A 25,981-nucleotide genomic window follows, 5' to 3' on the forward strand; every position below is an offset into this window, starting at 1 on the left:
GGTAGGTAAAAGAGTCCATAAATACATATTAAAGAAATTGAGGAATAAGAGAGGAGAAAGAAAGAGAGTGTAAAGTACCTCAACTAATGGAGCAGATTCCTAACAAAAGTAAAAGCCTTTGAGAGTGATGACGAAAGATTAGGATGACAAGGGAGAGAAAAAATCAAGAATGTTGAGCATAAATAGGAAGTTCAAGAATTCCCCTATGAAAGGAGACAACAAATGAAGCTGAACAACTCCACAAGTTGCAATAATGCCATCTTTAGTGTGCCATGGATGAGTGTACAGTTGCTTCCCTCATGTAAACAAAACCCACTAAACAAGTTAAAATAAGTCCTTTGCATGAATTGAGATAGAATCATCAATTAGGTAGCTAGGTCGAGGCCATCAACCATCCATAAATCTCTAGGAGCACAAGCCATAGATATGCCTAATCTCCATTTGAACTGAATTTGTGAAACGACTTTTAGATATGATTAATACGCATGATTTACTTTGTGATGGAGGAGGGGAATATTAATACATGTGTGGGGGCTTATTGCCATTTGTTGTCCCATAAATGCATGAAGGGTCGACAAAAATGCGCTCCCCCACTTGTCTCCTGTTGAGCACCCCATTTGAAGAAGAGAGTTCCTTCTGAGGTAAATCTAAGAATTCCTATTTTAGGGGGGAATTTGGGAATGGGTGTTAATGCAAGTTAAGGATAGTCGGTTGATGTTGGCATCCTTTGTTGGCTAGATGATTGGCAATATTTTTTCTTAAGAAATGAATATAAGGGATTACCTCGAGAATTAGATGTGGGGAGGAGGAAATATGCATAGCCTTCTAGGTGTCAACTACGAGAGAATTTGTTGGAGACCATGTCATTGAGGATTTAAGAAAGCATATTTATTAGCAATTGAGAATCTCCTTCCACTGGGAGCTTTGAGAAGCCTTGAGATAAAGCGATTTGGGGACATTCCTCTAAGGTTTGAAGCTTGGTAGCATTGTTACTATTGTAACCCATATTTTCGAATAAGAGGAAGATGATTGTGCCAATATGGTCTCTCAACACACCTTCGAAGATTGCACCCCATTGTTTACCTTTCAATGCTCCATCAAGGTTGAACTTGATAAACTCTTGCGGTGGAGGAAGTGTAGATTCTAAAAATTTTATAATTATTATATCTTGAATTTCTAATAATTATAATTAATTAATTTTAAATTTTATGAATTGGTTTAAATTAAAAAAATTAAAAAAATATTACAACAAAACAACTCATCAATATATATTAATATATTACGAGCTTTCATCCATTTTAATCATGAATTAAGTATAAAGAAAAATCAAATTCCTTTAATGGTGTTAATTTATTTATCATTTAATTCCATGTGCTGTATTAAAAAATGTACACATTAACAAATTTGATCCCTCTTATTATCCAACAAATCTAAATATAACCTTATGGAATATTTTTAGGAGTATAAGGAATAGACGCCTTGAAATTTATTTCAAATGTACTTATGTTCTTTTTGCTTTTCAATTTCAGTAAAGAGGAACATTACAAAACTAAATTTATATATAAAATATTTTGACTCTCAAATGATTTATGACTTTCTCAAAATGAAGTATTGATAAGCCATGGTATTGAATGTGATTAAAAATATTTTCGTATATTTATATAAATATAAGGTATCGATAAACTATGGTATTGAATGTGATTAAGAATATATATCCGAAACCCAATATAGCCTAGAGATTCAAACTTTAGATTTTTTTTAGCACTTATATTACTTTGATCATCGTGTCTATGATTATTTAATTTATAAAATATTTCCGTGTTAATGATAATCACGCTTAATAAGACGTGGGACCCTGATCCGTCCCCGAAACCTATACTGCAAGGAAACCTAGGATGAACTGAAATTAGGAAATTCTATCTAATAAGTACTAAGTAAGCTATTTCTGGCTGATTTCAAATGAATTATTCACTTGTGAGGATGACCGAGGGCTATCCTAATTTGCTAATGGAGATTATGAGAGTTTCATTTTAGCAACAATATGTCTTTTGAAGGCTAAGTGCTCTAGCGATACTCCTTAAGATTGAAAAAGGGAAAGTGAAGCATCAAAAGATATGTCAAACTATATCATAAGAGACATCATTCACAGAGAAATATATATTCTTATATTGTAGTGTATGAGTGCAATTGTCAAAAAATAAACACATTTGAGATCAAGTGTACTTATTTGAAGCAATGATAGTTGTGTAAGTGTGATTTTACTAGCAAATTTGATGTATCTTTCAGGATTGAAACACATTATGTTTTTGTTTGATTGGCTCCTTACCTAAATGCGGACTAGATAGGTTTTTTTGGCAGCTTACTGATCAGCTATGGAAGAGAAGGAGTTAGTATTTTTCCATCAAGAGTTCTAGGGCAGATGGTCCTTGATGGAGAGTGGATGTTGTAGAGTTGGATGAACTAGGATGCGAGCCACCGGAGTAGTATGTAGAGCCAGTGACTTGGGGTCTGTTTCTAGGGGCGGGTACTAACATTCAAGGAAAGGATCTCCTACGGTGTCTGGCTGGCTAGGCATCTTCTTTCAACCTGTATCTCTCAATGCTGACAGGGATCCATTCATAATCAAGTGGTCTAGTTCGAACAGATCTAGGTCTTCAGGTGAGTGGGTTGGTAAAGCAACGGGTAATGCCGTACCCATCTTTTCCATCCAGCTATGTCTGTCTCATTAGTTCCAGTTGTTTCTAATCAATATCTATCCAGGGCAAACAGTTAAACGATGATATAAGCAGCTAAAGTTCAAACATCTCGGTCTCAGCTAATAGACAATCCCGCTCAGCTAGATAATTCCATCAAGCCATGTCTACTAAGATCTGGCAGTTTCAAATTCCTTACTGACTCATCTCAGCGGGGCTTTTCGGTGGTAACATGAGATAAATAACTTCATAAGTTCATACATGGTAGCTGGAAATCATAACATAAGGTCTGGGGTAAATAGGCTATATGACGAAGTCTAAATATCATACAGGTAATGGATCGATTCATCCATTCCTTATAAGAAAGAAGGGTTTTCTGTTCATGGCGGTACTGACTAAGCACTTTTTTCATTTATCCAAAGAGTAAAAGTAAAAATAGGAGGCTAGGATAGGAGTCTTCCTAGCCGGTTCAAATCCCTAAATTGTAATTTTCATTATATGTACAGAAATTAACTGGCCAGGATCATTCAATACGATGGTATCTTCCTTATTCTATCTAAATATCCTTCTGGATCCATCTCTTTATCTCTAGCAACTGGAGACAGATATTATCCTCAACAGATTGGATAAAAAGGAGACAACATAGTTAGTGTATCATGGAGGGAGCTGGTAACTTCACTACGGGAGCAGGAACGGAACCTAGTTACAACCAGCTAGTCATTTCAAACTCAGGAAAGTACTCGAACCTTTCCTTAACCGACAAGCACTTAAATCGGTTCTTTTGATCACCATTCCTTGCCTTTCTCCCGATAACCGCCTACCGCCCGGTGAGCCTAGACATTTTCCACTTCCGATCCTAAGCCCGATAGCCACGCTAGCACGCTCATAAGCAAGCCTATCCCCAGAGAAAGAGACTTACACTAACCCCGGTTAGTAAGGCCTTACCCAGTTAGTAAGGTCTTTTGGGAATTCTTTGCCTTTTTAGGGGGAGGGGAAGGAAAGGTCTTCACTGGCTAGATCATCTCAATAAGCAAGCCTTAACCAACAGAAGAAGGGAGTAGAAGCCCTAACTAGATCAGCTAAAGAAGCCCTAACTAGATTATCTCAAGAAGCCAAAAGAGTGGATAATGTTAGTAGGAGGGCAGTGTTGGGAATTTTCTATTTAATTACAAAACAAAAGAACAGAGAAAAAAAATACTCTGTTTTTAAACACAAAATCTTAACACAGGGAAGCGAAAAATTGTTTTCTAAGAACAGAGTTTTTCACTCGCACAGAGAAACTTGCATTCATAATTAAAAGAAACTGTTGTTACAACAGGTCTTCCTCTCATAGATGGATTACAAACAGGAACGCTTCAGTTCCAAAAAAAAAACAATTTCACTGTCTCAGAGAATTACACAATCTCAGCACTGCTGTGCGTTACAAAAAAAATAACTACATTATACACCGCTGTGTCTACACCTTTTGTTCATTATATTTTCTACATTATTAAGCTATGTGAGGAGGGGTCATAACTATCCACCAATCGCTTTAACTCTTTGATTGAGTCTCTGCTGCAATCTGCTGCTCTTGATGAACAAAAAATTGATCTTTTCTGATATTCTGCTGTACTTCTCGAGCAGGTGGAGTGGAACTCCATAACTGATAAATGCGTTGAGCTGCTCGAGGCTAGTCCTTTCCTTCTCAGCCATGCTTTCATGTTAAATGTGGTTGTTGAGAAGTAATGATGCAAAGGTTGGATCTGGCGTTCTTCCTCCTTTGGGAACACAAAATAGGTAAAGGGCGTAAAGACAGTATGGCGGAGGCGTGTTCAAGGCGGGAATAAATAATGGTCGTTGGATTAAAAATGGATGGCGGAGATTAACTTGGCGAAGGTGCGATATGCGATAGCTAACAGGTCGCATCGCAACATCGCATCGGCGGAAGACAAAAGAGTGGAAACAAAACACATATGGGGGTTGCGATTTGTGATTTGTGATCGCATCGCAGAATCACAATCGGCAGAAAACACAGGTCGTAACAGAGACAACAGGGCGAGGACGCGATTTGCGATAGGATTGCATCGCGAAATTGCAAACAGAATACATAAGGTGCAACGGGTTAAAGTGCGATAGCGATCAAATCGCATCGCAAATGAAGAAAATGGAAATAGCGGGGAACTCCAATGGCAATTTTCTGCTGCACGGCAAACACTGCAGTTGGAATTATAATTTCAACACTCCCCTTTAATTTCAACTGCTGGGTTATCAGTCATACCCAGACATTTTCACAAAAACTCAAAACTTTTCTGCCCCAATGGTTTGGTCAAAATATCAGCAACCTATTCCTGAGTTCTGCAATGTTGTAAAACAATTTCTCCATTGTTCACCAACACCCTGATGTAGTGAAACTTTGTGTCAATGTGTTTCCTTCTCTTATGAAACACATCATTCTTGGATAATGCAATAGCAGAGATATTGTCACAAAAAATCGCAGTTCCTTTTGTTTGCTCTTGGCATAAGCTCCTTAACATTTTTCTCATCCAAACTGCTTGACATGCTGCTGCTGTAGCTGCCACATATTATGCCTCTGTTGTAGACAATGCTACAATAGGCTTTTTTTTAGAAGCCTATGAAATGGATCCTGAACCCATGTGAAAAACATAACCGGATGTGCTCTTTCGATCATCTACACTTCCGGCCCAATCACCATCAGCGTATCCAATTAAATTTGAACATTATGAAGTAGTATATAAAATGCCAAACCTTTTAGTACCTTTAACATACCTCAAAATCCTTTTTGCTGCCTGCCAATGTGCATCTTTTGGCCTCTCCATGAATCTGGAAATTAAACTAACAGCATGCATTATATCCGGCCTAGTTGCAGTCAAATACATCAGGCTGCCAACTATGCTCTTGTACAAACTAGGATCAAAATCCTTGCTGCTGTCCTCTATGCTGAGTTTTAATCCCATCACTGTGGGAGTGATTGCTGCTTTGCTCTCCTGCATATTGAATAGTTTCAACACTTCATTAGCATATTTCACTTGTGAGATAAAAATACCACCTCCATTTTGTTCTACTTCTATTCCTAAGAAGTATCTCAGCAAACCCATGTCGGTCATTTCAAATTTTTCTTTCATGACTGCTTTGAAGTTTTCAATAAGGCAATCATCATTACCTGTGAAAATAACATCATCAACATATAACACAACAATTAGTATTTTACTATCATTTTCTTTGATGTAGAGGGTGGGTTCTCCCTCACACTTCTCAAATCCCTTTTCCAGTAGATAGGAATCTATCCTACTGTACCACGCTCTTGGTGCTTGCTTCAGCCCATAAAGAGCTTTCTTCAATCTGCACACTTTGTGCTCTTGGCATTTCTTTTCATAGCCTGGAGGTTGTTCAATGTAAACCTCTTCCATTAATACTCCATTTAGGAATGCTGACTTCACGTCCATTTGTTAAACTTTCCACTTGTTTTGTGCTGCTATGGACAACACTGCTCTCACTATTTCCATTCTAGCAACTGGTGCAAAAGTTTCCTCATAGTCTCTCCCATACTGCTGCTTATATCCTTTAACAACCAGTCTTGCCTTATGTCTTTCTATTTTGCCTTCAGCATTACTCTTGGTCTTGTAGACCCATTTAACTCCAATGACTTCTTTCCCTTTTGGTAGTTCAACCAAATCCCATGTCTTGTTTCTTTCTATGGCATTGATCTCCTCATCCATAGCTTCTATCCATTTCATATCTTTAATTGCATCTTCGAAATGAACAGGATCAATTACATGACAATATAAAGCAAACAAAGAATTCATACCTTCATTTGCTGCCACTTGTTCATAAATGTAATTTAAATTTCTGAACTTCTTACCTCTTTCATTTGGTGTGCAAGTGCTTGAAGAAGCACTTGAATTTCCTCCTTGTGGTGTGCTTGTACAAGCACTTTCATTTCTCCTCAAGGGTGTCCCTTGCTGTCCTTGTGTTGGTTTTGTTGTTTGGGGATGTATCTCGGCCATCTCCTCACCATCTTCATCATGAGACAAACAGTTTTTAACATTCACTGTTCTCTCTATGCTTCCATCCCAAGCTTCCTCCTCAATGAACTGAACATCTCTGCTTGCAAAAAACTTCTTGGTGGATGAGTTATACAACCTATAAGCTTTGGATTCCTCACTGTATCCTATAAAAATACATTTCTTCCCTTTGTTGTCCAACTTCTTCCTTAGCTAATCTGGAATGTGTGCATAAGCAACACATCCGAAAACTTTCATGTGAGTGACTCCTTGCTTTTTCCCACTCCATGCTTCTTCCGACACTCTGTTCATGACTACTTTTGTAGGGAATCTATTCAAAATATATGCTGCACAGTGTACAGCTTCAACCCAATAGTCATTTGGTAAATGTTTTGCTTTTAGCATACTCCTCGCCATATCCATGATTGTCCTATTCTTCCTTTCGGCAACCCCATTTTGCTGCGGAGTGTACCTACTGGTAAACTGCTTATGAATTCCATTTTCTCTACAAAAACGTAGAAATTATTTGGAGATATACTCACCTCCTCTATCAGTTCTTAGAACTTTGATATGCAGCCTGCTTTGTTTTTCTACAAGTGCTTTGAAATTACGAAAATTTTCAAACACTTCACTTTTGTTTTTTAGGGAATAGACCCAAGTTTTTCTAGTAAAATCATCAATGAATGTTAGAAAGTATTGGTTGCCTGCAAATGATGGAGTTTGCATCGGTCCACATAAATCTGAGTGGACAATCTCTAAGGGTGCTGTTGCCCTTATGCTTTTCCCAGACGGAAAACTTTCTCTGTGTTCCTCAAAATACAACCTTCACAAAGGCTGTCTGGTTTCTCTATCAATAGTAATCCTCTTACCATTCCTTTTCTATACAACAAGTTGATACCTCCAAAGTTGAGATGTCCAAATCTCAAGTGCCACAACCAATTTTCATCTTTTGGTTCGCTTTGGAAAGCCTCTTGTATAACTGCTGCTATTTCTACTCCATCTTTCAAATCTGCCTTCATTCTGAGAGGGAACATCCTGTTCCTTGTCATCTTTACTTCAGCAATACATCGTTTGATGGGTGCTCTATCCATGATGGTGCATACATCATTTACAAAGAATACATTGTACCCCTTTTGAGTAAGTTGTCCAATACTCAAGAGGTTACATCTTATTCCAGGAACATAATAGACATCTGCTATGGTTTTCTTTTCACCTTTCTTTGTTCAAACTTTTACTTCTCCTTTTCCCATAACATAAACTTTACTATCAGTCCCGAGTGTGACTTGTGACTTTACACTCTGATCTAACTTAGAAAACAAGGCTATGTTACCTGTCATATGGTTACTGCAACCGGAGTCTAGAAACCATACATCATCACTCCTTGATTCGGCCATATTATATGCAAACAACACATTATCTTGGTTGATATTTTCTCTAGTGAAATTTGCACTAGATCTATTATTCATATCATGCTGCTTCTTCCTACATTCATTTGTATAATGCCCATTTTTTTTACAATAGTGACATTGGACATTGGATTTGACATACCTTTGTCCTTGAGCATGATGTTGTTGACTTTGTTGGCTGCAGCCTTGGCCTTGGTTCTGATTTGGATTGATGCCTCTTCTTTGAGCATTTGCTGGACTGTTTCTTCCACCTCTGTTTTGGCTTCTCCCTCTTCCTTTCTTGTTTCCTCTGCTTTGACCTCTTCCACTTCCAAAGGATATCTGGGTTTTGAGGGCATGTTCCAGAGATGAGTTTTCACTTCTACTTAACCTCTGCTCATGTGTTATCAGTGATGCATGTAGTTCATCAACTAAGAAGTTTGAGAGATCCTTTTTCTCTTCTATGGTGGTGACAATCACATCGAACTTTGAGGGTAGGATCCTCAATAGTTTCTCCACAATCCTCCTTTCTTAGAGAGTTTCTCCATGAGACCTTATCTGTGTGACCAAACCAATCACATGTGTGAAGAATGAGTCAATATTATCTGACTCCTTCATGCAGAGATTCTCAAAATCTCTCCTCAGCAATTGTAGTTTTGCTGTCTTCACTTTCACCATGCCTTGATTGGATATCTTGAGAGTTTGCCATGCTTCTTTGGATGTCTTGGCTGCTGCTATCCTTGGAAACACACTCTCATGAACTGCTTGATACAATAAGTAGAGAGCTTTAGATTCCTTCTTCTTATTGCTCTTCAACAGATCTTTCTCTGCCTGAGTTAATCTATTAAAGTCATTTTCATCTGTTGGTTCTTCAAAGCCATCTTCAACAAATTCCCATAAGTCTTGGGAAGCAAACAAAGCTTTTATGGTTATTGCCCAATAGTCATAGTTTTTCCCATTAAATTGTGGGAGCTAAGTATTAAATATACCCACGCTAGTGCTGGCTCCAGCCATTCTTGCACTCTAAACTATGCTTCAAAATACAGTCAAGTATTTAAATAACTGGCTTGAGAAATACCTTTGAATCTTTCTTGACTGAGTCTTCACTCTGTTGGAGAAGCTTCTGCAACAAAAAGAACCTTCCTTCAGCTTCTTTGACACCTTCAAAGAGCCTGGAGAAGCTCTAATACCATGTTGGGAAATTTCTGTTTAATTCCAAAACAAAAGAACAGAGAAAAAAATACTCTGTTTTTAAACACAAAATCTTAACACAGGGAAGCAAAAAATTGTTTTCTGAGAACAATGTTTTTCACTCGCATAGAGAAACTTGCATTCATAATTAAAAGAAACTGATGTTACAACAGGTCTTCCTCTCACAGAGGGATTACAAACAGGAATGCTTCAGTTCCAAAAAAAAAACAATTTCACTGTCTTAGAGAATTACACAATCTCAGCACTGTTGTGCGTTACAAAAAAAATAACTACATTCTACATTGCTGTGTCTACACCTTTTGTGCATTACATTTTCTACATTATTAAGCTATGCGAGGAGGGGTCATAACTATCCACCAACTGCTTTAACTCTCTGATGGAGTCTCTGCTGCAATCTGCTGCTCTTGATGAACAAAAACTGATATTTTCTAATATTCTGCTGTACTTCTCGAGCAGGTGGAGTGGAACTCCATAACTGATAAATGCGTTGAGTTGCTCGAGGCTGGTCCTTTCCTTCTCGGCCATGCTTTCATGTTAAATGTGGTTGTTGAGAAGTAATGGCGCAAAGGCTGGATCTGGCCTTCTTCCTCCTTTGGGAACACAAAACAGGTAAAGGGCGTAAAGACAGTATGGCGGAGGTGTGTTCAAGGCAGGAATAAATAATGGTCATTGGATTAAAAATGGACAGTGGAGATTAACTTGGCGAAGGTGCGATATGCGATAGCTAATAGGTCGCATCGCAACATCGCATCAGCGGAAGACAAAAGAGCGGAAACAAAACACATATGGGGGTTGCGATTTGCGATTTGCGATCGCATCGCATCGCGAAATCACAAACAGAATACATAAGGTGCAATGGGTTAAAGTGAAATAGCGATCAAATCGCATCGCAAATGAAGAAAATGGAAATAGCAGGGAACTCCAATGGCAATTTTCTGCTGCACGACAAACACTACAGTTGGAATTATAATTTTAACAGGCAGGTGGATCAAGCAGGTGGATACACTTCCACGCATAAGGGAGGCAGGCCACAAAATTCATACAGGCAGGCTTATCTCGAAGTAATCAGGTCAGGTAATGTCATGTTCTCACTAGGCTCCCATTCTCAGTGGTAAGTAACTTGAAGTAGTAAGCCTTCCGATAGTCCGATAACTGCCTTTAGCCCGATACCGAATCTTCTCGGATCTTCTTGCTTAAAAGATTAGATCTTCTATAACTTAAACCTTCCTTCTCAACAATCCAATATCATAAAGAGGTTGCATGGTATAATCAGGTATATAAGCCCAGCTCCGAGGCCATTTGTCCGTGGCTTAACACCCAATTAGTCCATGATGTTTATTTAAAGAGCATGGAGGGCCATTTGTAAGGTGGCCATTCATAAGAGAAGCTTATGTAAATTTTCTTTCTTTTACATTAATAAATTGTCTAAAGTGGTTGTGTTGTCTCAGGCTGTGGATTGTTTCCTTATTTGAGGGTTTTAACCACATCAAGAATATTGGTGTACTGATTTGTCTTCTGTTTGTGAGTGACGTCCTTTGGTGTTCTATCTGAGGAACTTACCCTATATATTCCTACAATAGCGGGGAAAACAAATGGTAAAAAACTGTCTTTTTTATTTTATAAGTGGAAAACCATGTGTTCAAGCTCCATTCCATCTCGAGGATGAGGGAAGGCTAAAATTCAATCATGAGGTTGAGTGCATCCTTGGAGAGGTCATCCATAGTAGTGTTTAATTCCCTAATGACGTGGTGTTTAATTTCCTATTGAAAAGGAAATCCACCCAAATGAAGAGCGAGCCTCCTTGATGTCCCATAGTGTAGAGCAAAGTAAATGTTCTCCGCTTAAACTTTGTTTTATATATATATATGATAAGCATATACATATTATGTACGTTAAATATGATTTCTAACAAGTTTTTTTATATAGATAGATATATATTTTATATAGTGTGAACATTTAATTGTCTTATTTATATTTTAAATTGAAATATTTTTTTATTAGATTTTAATAAGATATATAAGATTTTTATTTTTCTTTTGGGGCAGATATATAATGAGAGAAAGAGAAATAAGAACCTAATACACTAAACTTGTATTTCCCTTTCTCTCTCCACACATATATATTTTATATATTGATAAATAGATAAATGTTTAATTTAATTGGAAGAATATATTATTTTATTTATATTTGAAAGTGCAATATTTTTTATTATAAAGAAAGAACCTGATTATATTTCACTAATGACCGAAAACAAGGTGAAGAGGTGATTGGCCTCTAGGAATCCAACAGTGTCCTCGAATTTACAACCAGGGGAATCATCTCTGTGGGTAAAAGAGACGTGGCCTCTAAATTCAAGGAAGACGAAGATCAAATGAAGGAGCCATCGGCCGAGATGTTGCGTGCCCATAGTAGAAAAGGCCAGAAAGCAACTTGGAGACGAAGTGGAAAGCGAAGAGCGCATGCCTAATCTCTCTCTTACAACAGCCATCTTATTTTTGACATTCTCGTGCATAGCATGGCACATGCCATATCTGTCGCAATGGCCACCTTCGCTGATCTGGAATGTGTGCATAAGCAACACATCCAAAAACTTTCATGTGAGTGACTCCTTGCTTTTTCCAACTCCATGCTTCTTCCGGCACTTTGTTCATGACTGCTTTTGTAGGGAATCTATTCAAAATATACGCTGCACAGTGTACAGCTTCAGCCCAATAGTCATTTGGTAAATGTTTTGCTTTTAGCATACTTCTCGCCATATCCATGATTGTCCTATTCTTCCTTTCGGCAACCCCATTTTGCTGCGGAGTGTACCTAGTGGTAAACTGCTTATGAATTCCATTTTCTCTACAAAAACGTAGAAATTCTTTGGAGATATACTCACCTCCTCTATCAGTTCTTAGAACTTTGATGTGCAGCCTGCTTTGTTTTTCTACAAGTGCTTTGAAATTACGAAATTTTTCAAACACTTCACTTTTGTTTTTTAGGGAATAGACCCAAGTTTTTCTAGTAAAATCATCAATGAATGTTAGAAAGTATTGGCTGCCTGCAAATGATGGAGTTTGCATCGGTCCACATAAATCTGAGTGGACAATCTCTAAGGGTGCTTTTGCCCTTATGCTTTTCCCAGATGGAAAAATTTCTCTGTGTTGTTTCCTCAAAATACAACCTTCACAAAGGCTGTCTGGTTTCTCTATCAATAGTAATCCTCTTACCATTCCTTTTCTATACAACAAGTTGAGACCTCCAAAGTTGAGATGTCCAAATCTCAAGTGCCACAACCAATTTTCATCTTTTGGTTCGCTTTGGAAAGCCTCTTGTGTAACTACTGGTATTTCTACTCCATCTTTCAAATCTGCCTTCATTCTGAGAGGGAACATCCTGTTCCTTGTCATCTTTACTTCAGCAATACATCGTTTGCTGGGTGCTCTATCCATGATGGTGCATACATCATTTACAAAGAATACATTGTACCCCTTTTGAGTAAGCTGTCCAATACTCAAGAGGTTACATCTTATTCCAGGAACATAATAGACATCTGCTATGGTTTTCTTTTCACCTTTCTTTGTTAAGACTTTTACTTCTCCTTTTCCCATAACAGAAACTTTACTATCAGTCCCGAGTGTGACTTGTGACTTTACACTCTGATCTAACTTAGAAAACAGGGCTATGTTACCTGTCATATGGTTACTGCAACCGGAGTCTAGAAACCATACATCATCACTCCTTGTTTCGGCCATATTATATGCAAACAACACATTATCTTGGCTGATATTTTCTCTAGTGAAATTTGCACTAGATCTATTATTCATATCATGCTGCTTCTTCCTATATTCATTTGCATAATGCCCATTTTTTTTACAATAGTGACATTGGACATTGGATTTGACATACCTTTGTCCTTGAGCATGATGTTGTTGACTTTGTTGGCTGCAGCCTTGGCCTTGGTTCTCATTTGGATTGCTGCCTCTTCCTTGAGCATTTTCTGGACTGTTTCTTCCACCTCTGTTTTGGCTTCTCCCTCTTCCTTTCTTGTTTCCTCTGCTTTGACCTCTTCCACTTCCAAAGGATATCTTGGTTTTGAGGGCATGTTCCAGAGATGAGTTTTCACTTCTACTTAACCTCTGCTCATGTGTTATCAGTGATGCATGTAGTTCATCAACTGAGAAGTTTGAGAGATCCTTTGTCTCTTCTATGGTGGTGACAATCACATCGAACTTTGAGGGTAGGATCCTCAATAGTTTCTCCACAATCCTCCTTTCTTCGAGAGTTTCTCCATGAGACCTTATCTGTGTGACCAAACCAATCACATGTGTGAAGAATGAGTCAATATTATCTGACTCCTTCATGCAGAGATTCTCAAAATCTCTCCTCAACAACTGTAGTTTTGCTGTCTTCACTTTCTCCATGCCTTGATAGGCTATCTTGAGAGTTTTCCATGCTTCTTTGGATGTCTTGGCTGCTACTATCCTTGTAAACACACTCTCATGAACTGCTTGATACAATAAGTAGAGAGCTTTAGATTCCTTCTTCTTATTTCTCTTCAACAGATCTTTCTCTGCCTGAGTTAATCTATTAAACTCATTTTCATCTGCTGGTTCTTCAAAGCCATCTTCAACAAATTCCCATAAGTCTTGGGAATCAAACAAAGCTTTTATGGTTATTGCCCAATAGTCATAGTTTTTCCCATTAAATTGTGGGAGCTAAGTATTAAATATACCCATGCTAGTGCTGGCTCCAGCCATTCTTGCACTCTAAACTATGCTTCAAAATACAGTCAAGTATTTAAATAACTGGCTTGAGAAATACCTTTGAATCTTTCTTGACTGAGTCTTCACTCTGTTGGAGAAGCTTCTGCAACAAAAAGAACCTTCCTTCAGCTTCTTTGACACCTTCAAAGAGCCTGGAGAAGCTCTAATACCATGTTGGGAATTTTCTGTTTAATTCCAAAACAAAAGAACAGAGAAAAATACTTTGTTTTTAAACACAAAATCTTAACACAGGGAAGCAAAAAATTGTTTTCTGAGAACAGTGTTTTTCACTCGCACAGAGAAACTTGTATTCATAATTAAAAGAAACTGCTGTTACAACAAGTCTTCCTCTCACAGAGGGATTACAAACAGGAACGCTTCAGTTCCAAAAAAAAACAATTTCACTGTCTTAGAGAATTACACAATCTCAGCACTGCTGTGCGTTACAAAAAAAATAACTACATTCTACACTGCTGTGTCTACACCTTTTGTGCATTACATTTTCTACATTATTAAGCTATGCGAGGAGGGGTCATAACTATCCACCAACCGCTTTAACTCTCTGATGGAGTCTCTGCTGCAATCTGTTGCTCTTGATGAAAAAAAACTGATATTTTCTGATATTCTATTGTACTTCTCGAGCAGGTGGAGTGGAACTCCATAACTGATAAATGCATTGAGCCGCTCGAGGCTGGTCCTTTCCTTCTCGGCCATGCTTTCATGTTAAATGTGGTTGTTGAGAAGTAATGGTGCAAAGGCTGGATCTGGCCTTCTTCCTCCTTTGGGAACACAAAACAGGTAAAGGGCGTAAAGACAGTATGGCGGAGGTGTGTTCAAGGCAGGAATAAATAATGATCATTGGATTAAAAATGGACAGTGGAGATTAACTTGGCGAAGGTGCGATATGCGATAGCTAACAAGTCGCATCGCAACATCGCATCGGCGGAAGACAAAAGAGCGGAAACAAAACACATATGGGGGTTGCGATTTGTGATCGCATCGCAGAATCGCAATTCGCAGAAAACACAGGTTGTAACGGAGACAATAGGGTGAGGACACGATTTGTGATTTGCGATAGGATCGCATCGCGAAATCACAAACATAATACATAAGGTGCAATGGATTAAAGTGCAATAGCGATCAAATCGCATCGCAAATGAAGAAAACGGAAATAGTGGGGAACTCCAATGGCAGTTTTCTGCTGCACGACAAACACTGCAGTTGGAATTATAATTTTAACAGGCAGGTGGATCAAGCAGGTGGATACACTTCCACGCATAAGGGAGGCAGGCCACAAAATTCATACAGGTAGGCTTATCTCGAAGTAATCAGGTCAGGTAATATCATGTTTCCACTAGGCTCCCATTCTCAGTAGTAAGTAACTTGAAGTAGTAAGCCTTCCGATCATTCGATAACTGCCTTTAGCCCGATCCCGAATCTTCTCGGATCTTCTTGCTTAAAAGATTAGATCTTCTATAACTTAAACCTTCCTTCTCAACAATCCAATATCATAAAGAGGTTGCACGGTATAATCACGTATATAAGCCCAACTCCGAGGCCAAATATGTCTTCCCGTCCCGGGTAACAGGTGTTTGGGCAGATACTTCTTCCTTCCATCCATCCCATCTTAGTGAGCCAAGGTGAGATCTTCCAGACAAGGACATAGGGGAAAGTATGGAGGTTCTTACAGCCGTTTTCATTTTTGTGTGTATCTTCGCACAACAGTTTTGGGGCATTACCATCCCTTCTGCATCTTCCTCATACGTTCATTATGCTACCAAATACGGTGAAAACGATAACCAAATTTTATTCATAAATCATCATTGGCCTGATGTGGGAAAGAAGTTTGCCAGTCATCTCTCCCGCACCATAATTTCCCATGGACTGTCAATCGACACTGTCGAAACAGCCTCCGTGAACATAGCAATCTTTTCTAAAGATTATGCCAAGTCAAGTTGTTGTTTAAATGAGCTCCAGATCATGTTGAAGTCGGGGGCACCAATTATTCTGATTTTCTATGACATAAGGCCTTCGGAACTTCACTGCGATGTAATTCATACTCTTGTCCTCCACACGTTCCGGTGGACTACTGTTAAAAGTGGAATACAGTATTGTGAAGACCTACGCATGCCGGAAGAGGAGAAAACATTTGAGTCGCAAGCTTGTCAAAAGAGAGGCCAATATGACTCCAATAAAATTACAGAATGGAGCACGGCTCTTTTTCATGACTTAGAAATATCCAATTTCGAGCGGTCAGCCTATGGTGGGTAAGTCTGCTGGATATCCTGAGAAATAGTGTGAGTTCAAAGAATTGTTTTTTTTTCAAAAGAGTGTGAAATAGTTGGTTATATACATAAGTGTTTTACATATTAGTTTAGTATTTTTGTTGAAGTATGATTTAAAATTGGATTAGATTATTATTAACATTAATTTCATAATTAGGTTGAGCCTAGGTGGGGTTAGTTTTTCTATTGGATGGAAGAATGATGCACATACTAATGAGATGTTATTACTAGGATTGGATGAGGTTGTGTGAAGCTTGGATGTCTCTTAAGATAGTTGAATTGCCCCAAAAGTGGCTTCTATTCTCAACCCCTCCTCATGAGTTAATGTTTTGTATTGCCTGAGAACACGAAGTACATATTAAGTGATGGAATTTTGGGCTGGTCCAAAATATCAACCTTTTCAAAAGAATAGAAGACAATTCATACTTCTTGATATAAAAACTAAAAACTAAAAACTGGACCACATAGGCAGATTGAGAGATACACACAAAGAGAGCACGAAGGAATAGATAACAAGAGATTGGTTAGGGAGATTTGTCCTACTTATCTATGGTCCAACATTCTTGTTTGAGGGGAGATTCTTTAAAGAATTTCCATGATGAGGAGATTTGCAAGCGTGATGAGATGCATCTCGAATTGGCCAACTTATCTACAATTTTATTTCCAGTTCTTCTAAGGTGAATAGGATGATTACTAGAATGGAAGGAAGGAGTGATGCTACTCGTATGAGTAGAATTTCAAGTCACCAACTACAAAAAAAAATTGTTTACCTATGTGCCATGTAAATTGTGGATCATGTTTATAACGAGTAGAGAATCATCCTCTATCACAAGTTTGGTGTAGCCCTAAGTGTGGGAGTCAATAGTCCTTATTCAAGGGTTTTATATTCTATTATATTGTTACTGTTATATGACATAATGCTTTAATAAATGTATACAGGGGACATCAGATGGCTTTTGAAGATACCTCCATAGTTTGCGATGTTTGGGTTACCTTTTGAAGCCTGGTCAAAATTGAGCTTTAGAAAATTAGTAGGCTTCCAAAGAGCTAATGAAGTGCAGAATCAAAAGGAACAGAAACAATTGAAATTATTTGAATTGCGTGAGAAACAAAACATGAAATTTTTCTTTCTAGTGTATAAATAAAGGAAACACTAGTAGATAGGAATAAAAAGGAATTGGATATGCGACATCTTAAAGCACTGTTGACGGTGCTGGAAATCCATCAACCAAGGGGTCTCCCCAAAGTGAAGTCCCAATTAGACCTCATACCAATTGGAGTAGGAGGCCCATCTAGAATATTGGCTCGGTTTTCATGTATTCTAATAGATATGCCTTCGCTTTAACTGTCAGCAAGAAAGAGGAGTGCACATGTGCCTTCAAAAAGCAAGGGGGTGTGCCTGGTGAGTGTTTGATCATAGGTGTGTCAAAGTTATTTCACTCCAGAGGGGAGGAGAAGTGAGCCTGTAAGAGAGAGGTAGTAGTACCGCCCTAGTAGAGACACACATGAACTAGAAGGATTCGTGCAACATCAAGCGGAATAGTCCACAAAGATGCAACGGTCATTGAAACCAATATGACAAGGAAGGTTTGTCTAAAAGCCAACAGAATAGTCGACGAGGATGCAACAATGATAATATCAATTACAACAAATTCTTAAAATGATGAGTACCAAAATAAATGAAATAGTTCAACTACCTTAGCAGAGATGAAAGAAATCATGAATTACAATGATTCACCAAATCGTCTAACAAATATCCATAACCTATGAATGAAGAATGTGTTGAACCATAGAGCTTATTTTATTAAGTAAAATTTCTAAGGCACGTGTATACAATTAACATCACTACGTCCAATAGTGGAGTGTTGGAGTCACTCCTTGCTCCCTAAAAGAACTAATCTGTCTCTCTAGTGTCTTGCGGTAGGAGCCAAGGTGAAAAGTCCTTTGCTCATAAATTGAGGGTGTATATATAACCGAAGGGTGATGCTTCACCCTCCTTGTGACACTTTGACTACCCTCATGACTGTTCAACTTCCTATGACCTTTCGACTTACATGACTCTTCATATTCCATGTGTGTCCCTTTGACTTACACTTTACAATACATTTTGAGTGTACATGATTCACAATGATGATGTGGCCTATGACAACTCATGACATGACACTACAGACATGGATTTCTTTATGATGTGGCAGTGTCACACCACTACTGCCGCTATGTATTTGATGTCTACTTGAGAATGCTTTTGTCTTCCACCTCCTCATGGCTTGGTGGTAAGGAGTCTTCAATGATCTGAACTCTTGGGTTGTGGTGGAAAATTGGTGTCCCTTTTCTTTGCCTCAATTGATTATCTTGCATGTCTAACTGAAAAGATGTCTTTGAGCATGATTCGATTCTACATCTCCTTCTTGATCATCCTATTACGGTGTGAGAGAGTACTTGCATAAGCAATTCACTCGTGGCGAGACGACATCAGTCTAAAAACTCCCTAGTCTAAGATAATGCATTTGAATCCATTAACTGAGCTTGGACTAGGTGATAGGTCAGGAGAGAGGTGTTAGTGACTGCATAATTACATAGTTCAAGCAGCCAACGGTGAGGTTTGATCAGTCAGATTGTGCAATGCATAGTTCAGGAAAAATTGAGGGAAACAACTGCATAGTCTTGGGTGACAGTGAAGCAAGGTAAGGGGATGGACACTAGGAGGACATATTGCACATTTTCAAGAGGCAAGGGATACTGAGCTACTACGGAAATCCATGGTTCAGAGACTTGGGCAAAGAGATTGAGTGTTGTGCTTGCACAATATGTAGTTAGGACTAGGATGAGAGGAATGATTATGCAATCCTGGAGGTCAACGCTGGGCCTTGCACACAGAAACTGTGCAGTGCAATAGTCTTTGGAGGAAGGAACTGTGTATTGCACAATTCCAAGGGGGAAGGTCACACCTTGAGGTTTGGAGCTGTGGAGTGCGCAGTCCGGGTGGAGCCAACTTGGTTGGTGAGGAAGCCTCTTCAGAAATGGTTGAGAGTGAGACCAATGAGACTGATGTGAACAATGATAAGTCTTCAACTGTGACCTCACACTTAGAATACTTGACCACACAAAAACATAGATCACTCATGACACATGAACAACACATTTCCCTCCATGTGACCACTTTATGACCAGTTACGACAAGTGTAACACTTAAGATACACTTTGCGATGATTGTTACGACACTTGTGCGAAAGTGCTCAAAAAATTGCAAACGAGTGTGATCAGTATTTACATGGTTAGGAAAACTCATATTCAAAAATGTAGACCATTGAAACAATTAGAATAGGCTTTTACATGCTATGTGACAGTCAGTATGCGAAAACATGACACTTTGGCTATGTTGCAAATGGGACCAAAACACTTAAACAAAATATGTGAAATGAGTTTCAATGTTTGCTACAATACATGAAATCAAAGACATAATGATCTATCAATGATAAACTATCCTTACTACCTGAACTTCATGAGAGATGTCCTTTGTTTTTCATATGTATTCTCCAAAAGGTTGTAAATCAAATTGAGTTTTCATGCAATCCTAATCATATTTCATTGATCCTTCATCTTCTTGCCTCTTGATCATCCTTTGTCGCCAGCTCCTTATGTATCTCCATCTCCTTCATTATCATATTTCCATAGCATGGTAGATTTCTTATGTCTTCCATCGACTCATGGCAAGACAAGATTAGTCTAATAAACCCCAATAAGGTGTCAGATGATGATTCACTGAATGAGTTGGAATGAGTGGTGGGCCAAGGAAAAGGTCTAGTGACTGCGCATTTTTGAATTTTAGGCAATTAGGGGTGGAGCTTGGGCTCTGAGATTGTGCAATGCGTAGTTCAGGCTAGTCTGAGGAAGAATATTACATAGTTTGAGAGCTCGGTGAGATAGGTTAAGGGGTTGGGCAATGGTTTAGCCAACTATGTAGTTCTGGACGATAGAGGGGACCAGGTGATTTCACAGTTTTGAGAGTGAGGGCTTGGGATTGAGCATTGGGGTTGGGAAATGCGCAGTTCTAGGAGGAAGACACTACGGATTTCATAATGCCAAGAGACAATATCTGTACTTAAGGGCTGAGACTGTTGAATGCACAATTTAGGAGGGCTAGATGAGGCTAGGTTCCTGGGAACTTTCCAAAAGTTGGCTAAGTGCGAGATCATGAAACCGATGTGAGCAGTGATAGAAATTGACTGTGATCACACACTTAAATACTTGGAAACAAAACATAGATCATCCAGAACATATTAGGACATACTTTGTTGAAAATGCAATAAGAAAATCCTAATTTAATTTTGTCGTTGAATTAAATTATGAATTAAATAGTAATTCCACATCTCATGATAACATGTAATAGTTGACTAAGTTAATTTGACTTAGTTGGCTCAGTTAATTTGATTTGAGGGTCTAACAAGAGTCATGTAGAGTGTCTCATAATTTTTAGGAGCCCTAGTTGGGTCTATTTTAAGTTGTAATTATTTAATTCACTTTCACTGAGTTAAATTTAGTTAAACTAGTTCCAACTGATAGAGGAATTAGTGGGAGATCTATTAGTGGGGTGTAACCTATAGTAGTGGGGTGTAACTAGCACTGATCAACTAGTAAACTAAATGTTCACTCATAATTAACTCATGCATGTTAGATTAGAGAAATACCCAGTTAAGATTGGAGTTTAGAGACAGCGTATTATCAATTGTATAATCATACAAATTATACAGGTGGTGCATGAAATCATAGGAAGGCTAATGACGATTACACGACTCATATTTGTGTAATTTCCCAATTAAATATGTGCTAATACCCTAGGAAACTGCGTCAGGAAATACGAGCTTGGCGGGCACAAGAATTGGCTAATTATCAGCTTCAACTTATCTAGGAAGTAGTGAGATAGATAGAGATAGTGCAGAGGTTGCTCGAGGTTGAGAAAATGATTATAATCTTCTCATGTTTTTTAATTAATGCAATATATAGATAGAAGGGGATTTTATCTGTGGCTTTCTAGAGAAAATTATCGTGTTATGTGTGATTGAATTCTTTCTCTTTTATGCTTTATGATTTCATCGATCATTTATTATTTCCATTGATGAGTAGAGTATATTCAAGTCAATTCTTTTAGCACATTACAATACTAAGTTTCAATCTAGAATGAATTTCTACATGGTATCAGAGCTGAAATCACTATAGAAGAGGATAATATGAGTTTTTCTTTTGCAAGAGAAACAAAATTTGCAGTATCATACTTTAGAGCCAAAAGGATGTCATTATATGGATTGAGACTAAAATATGCCCTTGAGGGTAGTTTAAACTATATTTCTTGGAAGTACATGATGGAGGTAGTGTTGGGAGACAATGGGCTTAAGGAATTCATAGAAAAAGATATTCCTAAGCTAGATGATGCTCAAGATCTAGTAGAGTGGAGAAGATGTGTGGAAAAGGTGAGAAGGATTATCTTAGAAGGAGTTTGAGATCATATTTTCTCGAACCCACATGGTAAGGAAACTCCATTTGCAATGTGGAAGGCCTTGAAAAACCTATTTGAAAACAACAATGACCACATGAAGATGGCACTAAAGGACAAGCTTAAAAAATTCATGATGGAGAAGGGTGACACAGTAACGAAGAACTTGACCAAGTTCACCCAATGTCGAGATGAGATTGGAACTGTGAGTGTTATAGTTGTTGAAGACGATCTATCGAGCCTAGCACTTCTAGGCCTTCCCAAGAGATGACAAAACTACAAGGAATCAGTTAATGAGAGGGAGAAGCTACCAGAGTGGGAGTGATTTTGGTACGACTTGGTACAAGAAGGTATTTGGTAGAACAACAAAGATGGATCCTCATCCAAGCATGATGATGATGAGAATCATGCCTTAGCTGGAAAGGTGAAGAAAGGGAAGAGAAATTCATGCCATTCCAAATAATATTCCAGTCAAGGTGGAAAGAAGAAGGATATGTTGAAGATTAAATTTTTTCACTATCACGAGCTAGGAAACTATGCTACAAATAGTTCGCACAAGAAGGCCGGTAAGAATCCCTTGGGAGGAGCGGTAGGTGAAGCTCTTGCTTCACAATTCAAACTGGATTTCACCCTCATCACTTGCATGGTGACATCGGTGATGGGTAGTGTGTGGTACCTAGATAGTGGATCCTCATTCCATATGACCGAAAACAAAGAGTTCTTCAGTGACTTGGAGGAGAAGGACCTCTAGGTTCACATCAAGATGGGAGATGATGGGAGGTATAACGTGATTGACATCAATAATATTACCTTTCAGAGGGAGTCTGGTTCTCCTCTCACATTAAAAGATGTCATGTATGTTCCAGGTTTGAAGAAGAATATAGTTTTAGTTACCATGTTGGAGGAACGTGGATATGATGTGATATTTAGCAAGGGAAAGGCTTTCCTTCATCACATAGCCTCAAGAGAGGTGAAGTGGATCAGGTTCAGTTAAAGAAGATTTACAAATTACATGTAGAATACTGCGATGCTTTGAGCACAAAAGTAGAGAAGGTGCAACGTCAAGACATCGGTGAGTTCTGGCATAGAATATTGGGTCACTTGCACCAAGGAGCTTTGAAGATCATGAAAAAAAATTCTATAGGACTTCCCAAGGGTACACTAGAGCAGAGAGACACATGTAGAGTGTGTACATTAGGAAAGTACACCAAAGCTTCCTTTCATGATAAATATAGTTGAGTGAAAATCCTTCTTGATAGAGTTCAATTAGATGTGTGTAGACTGTTCTTAACAACATCCATGGGAAAGCACAGGCATTATGTAATATTTGTTGATGATTTTTCTCATAAGTGTTGGATTTTCTTCAGCGAGAAAAAAGATCAGACCTTTGTTAAATTTTGTGAATTTAAAGCACTCGTCGAGAAATATGCTGGTAAGAAATTTAAATGTCTCGAAAGCAATAATGGTGGAGAATATGTGTCGAATGATTTCTAGAACTTTTGTGCATTAGAAGGAATTCGACAGGAGTTAATAGAGCCTTGCAACCCACAACAGAATGGTGTGGTTAAAAGGAACAACATAATTATTGTGGGAGTTGCAGAAGAAATGTTACGTGATCAAGGCCTACCATTGCACTTGTGGGTTGAATCATGTAACCCAATTTTTTATTTGTAGAACATAAGCCCTCATCAAATTCTCAGGATGAGTGCACCAGAAGAAGATTTCTTTAGGTAAGAAAGCAAATGTGACACACTCCAAGATCTTTGGTTCATCCATCTAATGTCATGTTACCAAGGATGCACAGAAAAAGCTAGAGCCATCAACTGAGTTGGGTATATTTTTGGGGTACAATGATACACCTCACAACTATCGGGTGTACCTGCCATTCAACAAGATAACAATGGTTCGTAGAGATGCGAAGTTTGATGAAGAGAAGGCCATGAATTTTTCCTTGAGAGTGAGCTTCAATTATATGCTGATGAGGATATTTTAGCTCCAAAGGAGGAACCTTAGGATGATGTGGAGCAACCAAATGCAGAGGAGAAAAGAATGGAAGCACCCACTCATGCATAGGATTCCAAATATGGAAGGAAACACACTAGAGAGGATGACAAATTGATGCATGATGCTAGAGATAATGTGGGATCACCCACATCACATCCTAGGTAGAGGAGGTCACCAAATCAGTACATTGGTTACATGTCTCTAGTGTAGAGGTTGAGCCATCCTCATTCGAGGAAGTAGTGCAGCATGCAGTATGGGTTGTTGCCATGGTTGAGGAGTATGACTCCATTATCAAAAACAATGTTTGGGAAGTGGTCCCAAGATCAACAAACAAGTCAGTGGTGAGTTCCAGATGGATTTACAAGGTAAAGCAAGTAGCAGATAGGAGTGTGGAGAAACACAAGGCCAAATTTTTTGCTAGAGGATTCTCTTAGGTGGAGGGAATTGATTACTATGAGACTTTTGCTCCAGTATCAAGGTACTCTTCAATCAAATCTATTTTAGCACTGCCAGCGCAGATGGGATGGAAGATACATCAAATGGATGTGAACAAAACATTCCTTAAGGAAGGAGTACACTCCACAAGCCATATTTTTGTTAATACAATAATCCTTGACATCCCCTAATGAGGAGTCTCTAGCTTCTATATAGGCTTCATACATACAATATCATGGGTCATTACCATGGGTCTCTTTATACCATACATCTAATACAATGGGCTTATCACATTATTCCTAACTACTTGTGGTCCCTTAAATTATGGGCGTTAACCACCTTACTTATTAACTATGGCCCATCACATTATTACATTATTACCTTGGGTACCTCCGTATGTACCCCATAATATCCCCCCTAGGTATACTAGAAGCTATGCAGAGATGGCATCATAATGGAGGATGCAACAAAAAGTATTATTTTCCTGGGTGTGAATGCTGGCTGCATTAAGAAAATAACCTTCAATGTATTTTTTGTGTTTTTGCCTACGTTGTTTGTCACATTGACCAGGTAATCCATCCCACCAAGTGTTTGCATTTTATCCATCACCACTCTAGTAATTGACTAGGGAAGATGAAGAGGGTTGATAATTCCCACAAGGAGCACTCTGAAGAGGGCGTGGTTGAAAACTTGTCATATAAATTGGAACCCTATAAGATTGCAGTGGATGGGTCTTCTACCTTTATTGTGTTTGTGATATGTTTATTTATTCTCCCCTGTTGAAGTTTATTATAAATTTCCAGTTTATTTTATCTTGTGCATGTTGTAGGTTTCTCCACGTTGTATATTTTTATTTATTGTTTCCTAATAAGCTTTGTTTCTTTATGAGAAACAATGAAATCTAGGGGGTTTCTATCTAGGTATGGAAGGATTAGATGAGGCTCATCAATAGGTACATAATAAGGGTAATAATTCCATCCTCCATATTTAGAACTATCTCTTTCTCACATTTATTTACAATTTTTGTTATATTATGCTTAGTGAGGGGTAAAATATGTTTTTCTATGTCATGTGGCCTAATATGGTATAAATGTAGAAAATGGAGCATTTTTGAGATGATTTCAATGCAGGAGCTCAAAGTAGACAATAGGGAGATATCCTAGGAGGTTGTCCACCTCCTTAACTCCCTCAATTAACCAAGATCACCACACTCTCTCCCATCACCTTGAGGTCATTGGAAACCAAGAAAGATGAGGTCATTGGAAGCCAAGCAATATGAGATCATTGGAAGCCAAGCAAGTGTAGTTAAAGAAGATAAAGACCCACCGTTCTCGAGTTTTGGGAGACAAACATTCCTATTTTCTAGGGAGTTGTTAGTAGCTACCCTCTTGTATAAATAAACATGCAAAAGAGCTCATTAGGATTCGAACTTTGTTTTCAACCAAGAATGTATTGAGCTTCAACACTTGATACTGTTATTTTTTGACTGGTTATGTGATGTATTTGATATTGATGCAATGATAATGAGAATTTTATTATTGGTTAATCACTGAGTTCTTCGGTTTGGGCCCAACCCTAGTGGATTAGGTACTTCTTATGTATTGGTAATTCTTTTTATCTTAGAGTGCTTATTAGTTTTCCACATTTCATTAGAACACAACCCCTCAAAATTCTTTTTATTAAAACCTCTATCCCATCTCTGTCATGGGAACATGAATGGAAGGATC

The 25,981-nt window shown here is 38.3% G+C and overlaps 1 protein-coding gene across 1 annotated transcript; it reads left to right on the forward strand.

Annotated features, from left to right (window-relative positions):
• The first annotated feature begins 15,713 nt into the window (after positions 1-15,713).
• Positions 15,714-16,310, forward strand: LOC149213404 (putative disease resistance protein At4g19520). The gene has a single exon (XM_089389019.1). The coding sequence runs from the start codon at positions 15,714-15,716 to the stop codon at positions 16,308-16,310; it is 597 nt and encodes a 198-aa protein (XP_089245145.1).
• The last annotated feature ends 9,671 nt before the right edge of the window (positions 16,311-25,981 follow it).

The sequence above is a fragment of the Pinus tabuliformis genome, chromosome 1_1 (genome assembly GCF_031772625.1).
Source record: "Pinus tabuliformis cultivar Carrire ecotype Pingquan chromosome 1_1, CPIR1, whole genome shotgun sequence".
NCBI classification, from domain to species: Eukaryota; Viridiplantae; Streptophyta; class Pinopsida; order Pinales; family Pinaceae; genus Pinus; species Pinus tabuliformis.

Coding starts and splice junctions, on each gene's coding strand:
- LOC149213404 (XM_089389019.1), top strand. CDS start 15,714: ATGGAGGTTCTTACAGCCGTTTTCATTTTTGTGTGTATCTTCGCACAA.